Below are 6,000 nucleotides of genomic sequence, written 5' to 3' on the forward strand. Positions count from 1 at the left end.
TCATAACTTTCCCTTGCCCAGGATGTATCCAGGGTTATATGCAAACCATCAGTAGGAAATTATAACCCCATCACCTTTTCAGCCACTCAGGAAGGCATCTGAGTGATTTTGTTATAAGAATGGCCTTGATTCTCTTCAATTTATTTTATTAAACCACTTACAAACATGGCTACCTCATCAGTAGTAACAAATTACCTACAATTTAGCTCACGATTAACAACTACTATTATATTAACAACTACTATTATATTTATGCACGTTAGACACAGACTGCTTTTTCAGTTATCTCTAATTTACCGATTAAAAAAGAAAATGACCATATTTCCTCATTAAACACCTTCTAGAGACTATTTCTTCACAAAATTTTCCACCTGACATCTGTTACAATAAATAGTCATTTTTATATAGATATTTTAAACCCATTTTAAGTGGCATAGTCAGAAAAACTTTCATAACAAGTGCAATTAAGTATTGCTGATTATAAACCCATCGTACCCTATTCTTTCAAAGAAAAAAAGGTAAGATTTAGTACTTACATGTTCGCCTTGTTCACCAGGATGACCAGGTAATCCATCAGAACCCTTCTCTCCCTGAAAAGAAAAAAAAATCAGAATAAATAAATTGGATTCCAAATTCTTCATTTCTCAGACCTAGGTGAAATAAAAATTGTTACTAATAGGTACCCCCATCTCGCTGAGTTGACATTTTATTGAGAATTTACTAAATGTTGAGCGTAATGAGCAGAGACATATAGAAACAAGTATTATTGGCCTTTCCTCCAGTGAAAACTTGAATTACCTGCTTGTCTTAATAGTCAATACAATAACCTATTTTTATTTTGCTAAAATACCTTTCAAGCCTTTCTCTTGTAAAAATCCAAACCAAAACTAGTTTCTAGTTAAATGTTTAAGGAAAACTGCTATACTTAAAGAGACCTTTGACCTTGTTTTACAAAATGTCAGTAAGCAAAGTTGTTATCACCCGTATTATGAGAAATAGCTGTTTACTTCTGTATGACTCAGCTATTTAGTCTCTTTTTTTTCCACTTCTTCTTAGATATCTAAACACACAAATCATTTCCTCCCAAGGGAGTTTGGCTTGACCTTTTCTAGCTAGATTTGTTTATTCAGACTAAAAACTGGTCAATAAGATATGGGAGCCATATTTGTGATCAACAAAGATATGAAAATCAAACAACGGAATTCTAACTAACGGAAAGAGCAGAGAAGTCAAAAATTCAAAACACTCTCATCTTTGGCCTTTGAGGCCTTAAGTTGGGAAAGAAAAAGAAAAAAAAAGATGTCAAGAGATTCCAGAGTTTGATTTTCTGATTCTGATATTTTTCTGAGTCTGATATTTAAGAACATGAAGAGGGAAGTAATCTAGTGCTGAGGCATAACTACAATTTATTTTTCAAAAAGTAATTATACACATTATACTGTTCTAAATTAAGATTGATCCTCAAAGTCAGTAAGCGCGCATTCCAACGACCTGATGGAAAACCTTACAAAGAGAGAATGTAAAAAAATGAGCAAAGCCAAGGGGTTTGGTTCAGCCTTACATGTGGATTTATTATAATACTCTCAATCATGAAGCTGTTGAGAAGAGAACCTTGTGTCCTGGATATCTGAGGACCATTTCAAATAAGATATTCTCCCTTAAAAGTATGAAGTAGTAAAAAAAAAAAAAAGTATAAAGTAGTAATTTTCCCGTCTCTTAACCCTCAAATTAATAGAGAGTTGCAAATTCACCACTAGTGAAGCAGTGATACTATCTTTCATTAGAGTTTTATGTTATAAAATAGGATGATAGCTAGGAGGGGAAGGGTCAGCAACTACTATAAAGAAAGCAGATGTTGGACAAGTAAAAATGTTGTAGACAATTAAAAACTTCTGTGCAGTGAGAGAATCTATAAAAGTATTTGTCAAATAAATTAAGTAGGCAGCATAATAGTCAGAAAGTGGGACTTGGAGTCAGGATGACATAGGGGGCTTACATTCCAAAATGCTTCTTCATAACCGTGGGACTTTGGAAAAATGATGTCCCCTCTCTGAGCCTCCATTTCAAACCTATAAAATAATATTTACCTCAAAGGTTTGTTAAGAGGATAGAATTAGAAAAAGTATTAAAGACAAAACACAGAGCCTGGTATGTAGCCGAAATGTCATCTATCTGAAATGTCATCTCTCTCCCTCTCCCATCCACACCCAACAAATTCTCACCTTCCTCCCAGGACTCCCACCATCACCTCTGTGCCCGTCTTCTCCAAAACACTTTGTATACATATTGCAGCATGTTCTTTCCACAATTGTATCCTAAAAGACAGAATCCATATCACATGGGTTTTGTTTTTTGTTTTTTTTTCATCTCTTAACCTAGATCACATTACACACTAAAGAGACAAAATTCTCTCAGGGTTGTAAAAATTATTAAAAATAATAGGCCCAGTGAAGGATGGTATTTTAAAAAAGTACTTACAAGTTGCTTCAGTAAGATGTTTGGGAGAGATTGCAGTGTGATGCTCAGAGGTTGATTATATGCAAATCCTCTGCCAAATTCTAGCTCCTGAAGCTCTTCTAATTTATGCACACCTTCCAGCCCAATAATGAGCAGTCCAGAGAATCCTTCAAGATACCAACAGGTGGGCAATTTACTTGTATGTCTTTTGAATGGTCTGTCTTTGTTTTGGACCCAGATATTCATTCTACTCTTTCTATTCCTCACCTGTCTTCTCTCAAACTTCATGTTCGGTAAAATCAAAACTGGCTCATGGTGTACCTTCTTGAAGAATTGGTCTGATACCTTTCAGTCACACTAACTGAAAGTTAAGCAGTTAAATGGAAACACAAAGGACTCTCATAGCTCTCTTACAGTCCCTAATTTTTATTTCATAGAGGCTTTTCACCCAGTATTATTGTTGCTACATCCTTTAAACCCATTCCTGAAGTAGATATGTGGTTTATCATAGAAACGGTGGCATGCATTGGGACTGTTCACAAATATTCTGGTTCTTCTCCTTAAGGGCATATGATATATATGATTTTACTACTTTGGAAAAGTTATAGACTCTCATTAAACTTCAATTCCTTACTTGTAAAAATATTATCTATTTCATGAAAGTTAGAACAGTCCATATGGCTTCTCTGAACAATTAAATGCATGCAGAGGGATATATGTCACCCCTGGAAGAAATTTTAAGTGCACAATTTGCCCCATTTCCTTTTCCCTGCCATAGGAATAGACACTTCCTTCAGCTTCAGTCCTTGAGCAATGAGCATAAGGGGTAGATGAGTGGGCATGAGGCATAAAATGAATACATTCTTGCTACTTTAAGTCACTGAGATTTGGAGGTTGCTTGGTATTGCGGCATAATCAAGCCTATTCTACTGAATCAGGCACTAAAAGATCATCTAGATTTATCCATATAACAGAGAACAAATGGACAGGGATAAATTTCAAATTTGGCTAGAAATCATTGTTTGTAGAATTTCAGAACAAATGTTAGTATTAATATTTTGTAAATTTGTAAATTTGTATGAATAGTAAATTCATACAAATACACACACATAAGCTTTTCTCCATTATTAAAAAAAAAAAGCTGCTTAACAATCTTCTGGTTAAAAGTTGTTATACATATCCTTAGTTATTCCTGAAAATAAATTACTGAAAATGGAATTGCTGAACTAGCACATAGGCAAAGTTTGCGATCTTTTGTCTTATATTCCCAATTCCCTTCCGGAAATGGTATAACAATTTAAACTTCCAGTGGCAATTGATGTGATAAATTTAGTTGGGAGGAAGTTGTCATAAAAATATTCCAGCACATTATTAACCAAGGGAAAATATCATCCCCAGAAGAACATGTTGAACATATTCCATTGAGAAAGGAGAAGGGTGAAGGAGACTTCAACAAGTCAAGTTGCTGGTTGTTCATCCCGAGTTTGCTTGACAGCCTTTATGTGGCACAAACTGATTGGAATGGCCAGAGCAAACGGGCCGTTGTCCAGGTGGTACTACCCAATGAACCCAGATGAGGGAGCTGGTGGGCACTGAAATGTAACCAGCTCACCCCTTAACCAAGCCAGATGTCTAGACACAGGCTTAGAAGCACTCAGAGCATTGGGCATCTTTTCCTAACTTCGCAAAGATGACATACATACTAGCAGCAGCCTTTGGAGATGTTGAAGGAGGAAGAGTTAGAGAGCAAAAGAGGGAAGAAGGGCAGTGGGAAGAGCAAGGCTCAGGTTTCAGCTGCTTCCAGTGTCTAAGAAAAAGAAACATATGGACCACTATGTAGCCTAAAAAAAGCAAACAGCACCCACTCACCATGAAGTAAGAGTTGCACCTGCACGCTATCCCCCATCCTCAAAAGCGGATGTCAGGCTGGTAATTAGTCAGTCCGGTCTCAGAGAGGCCCTTCATCAGTGTCAGGGATGTGGGTCTCTCAGCCCTGAACAGCCCTCTGATTCATACTAAGAGGGAGATGGGTATCAGCCTGCTGGGCACCGAGCTCCTATCACATGCATTGGCACACAGGAGCTTTAATACAGTCCAGGGTCATCTGGAAATCTGAAAGAGCATCTGCACCCGGTAAGAGAAATGAGGCCCACGCAGAGCAACTCGGCGCCCTCACCGCATGGGGCAACTCCGCGCCCTCACCGCGCCGGGCAACTCTGCGCACTTACCTTTGCCTCGGAGAAGCTCGGATGTTTCCTTCAGTCTCTCTAAATCATCATCCAGTCCATCTGTAAACACTAAAAGGACCTGTTGTTTACGAGCGGGCAGGAGAGGTGGGGAGAGCAAGGAAGGAGAGAGGGAGAAAAGGAGGGAGGGGGAGAAGGAAGAGGGCAGAGGGGGAAGGGAAGGAAGGAAGAGAAGAGAGGAAAGTTAAAGAAGATGGATGCTGTAAGTTGCACATTTCTTTAAAATGTTAAGGGTAAGCTTAGCTTTTCTAGTTGTATCCAGTCTTTCACCCTGTTCCCTCTGCCCATATGTTACTCATTTTATTCCACATTCACTTTTACTTCAACTTTCCCCGGGGTGGGGGGGAGGGAGGGGCGAGGGGCGGTGCATGGAGGGGAGTTGAACCAGCTTAACTTAAAAATATCTTCCAAAAATTGTCTTACAATATTTATCTTTATCAGTGTAAACATATCAAAAATTTATTGCATTCTCTACAATTGAAATGTGCTACCCTTACAGAAAATTTTAATTTTAAAAAAATGAATTATACTAGTCAAGAAATAAATTCATGGAGGGCATGATTGAAGGAAAAACTAAATGTAACTTTTAGAGCTTGGAGATGTCATTTCTTGATAAATATCACATGAGACCTTGCAATCTCTGTGGACTTGTGTGGTATAAAGTTTCGGGGCACCAGGAAGGGAGGAGGTGGCCACACTAGGGAGCCATTAACTGTCACTAAAGACAGTTCAAGGAACTGACAGAAAAAAACGTGCCCTACTCTACATGGCAGTCAGTGGCCATAAGGAGGTAGGGAGTCTTAAAATAGCTTCCAGTGGCCTTTGGAATGAATTATTCCATGGAAGAACCTGGACCACTAAACTGTGGGCAACCTGAGTGCAAGGTCTTATACCCTCTCCTCCCCAGTGACATTATTCAACATAGAGCCTCCCGAACTTAGTAAATATTTGTTAACTGAATGAAAGTACATTTTTTTGTTGGTCTTTACTGGGTAAAACTATGATTTTTCTCTAGGTAAGATCTCCAATGAAGAACAGTTTAGTGGGCCTCAGTCACATAAATGTTCTCCCCCAACCCCACCTGATGGCTCCATAATGTGGTTCCTCAGCACTTATTACCTTCACTTTGGCAGAGGAGAGACGGATAGCGTGATCTCCCAGGGACTGCAAAAAATTCACATCCATATAGTTGCTCTTGGCAGCCTGATGAACTAAGAACTTCTGAATGATCTTATCACTATACTCCTCAAAGCCTGAGTCAAAGGTAACCTGGCCATTTGAGTCAGGAACCAAGTAG

General features: G+C 38.5%; 1 protein-coding gene across 1 annotated transcript in view; it reads right to left on the reverse strand.

Annotated features, from left to right (window-relative positions):
* The window catches only part of LOC102883890 (collagen alpha-4(VI) chain-like), an 85,367-nt gene that overhangs the window by 58,721 nt on the left and 20,646 nt on the right, over positions 1 to 6,000 (reverse strand). The window contains 5 exon segments of the mRNA XM_025043654.1: positions 537 to 590; positions 2,223 to 2,315; positions 2,479 to 2,624; positions 4,686 to 4,764; positions 5,823 to 6,000. The exon segment at positions 5,823 to 6,000 is cut by the window's right edge and continues 148 nt beyond it. Coding sequence (XP_024899422.1) covers positions 537 to 590; positions 2,223 to 2,315; positions 2,479 to 2,624; positions 4,686 to 4,764; positions 5,823 to 6,000 — 550 coding nt within the window.

This window comes from Pteropus alecto, unplaced genomic scaffold (assembly GCF_000325575.1).
Source record: "Pteropus alecto unplaced genomic scaffold, ASM32557v1 scaffold92, whole genome shotgun sequence".
Classification (NCBI taxonomy): Eukaryota; Metazoa; Chordata; class Mammalia; order Chiroptera; family Pteropodidae; genus Pteropus; species Pteropus alecto.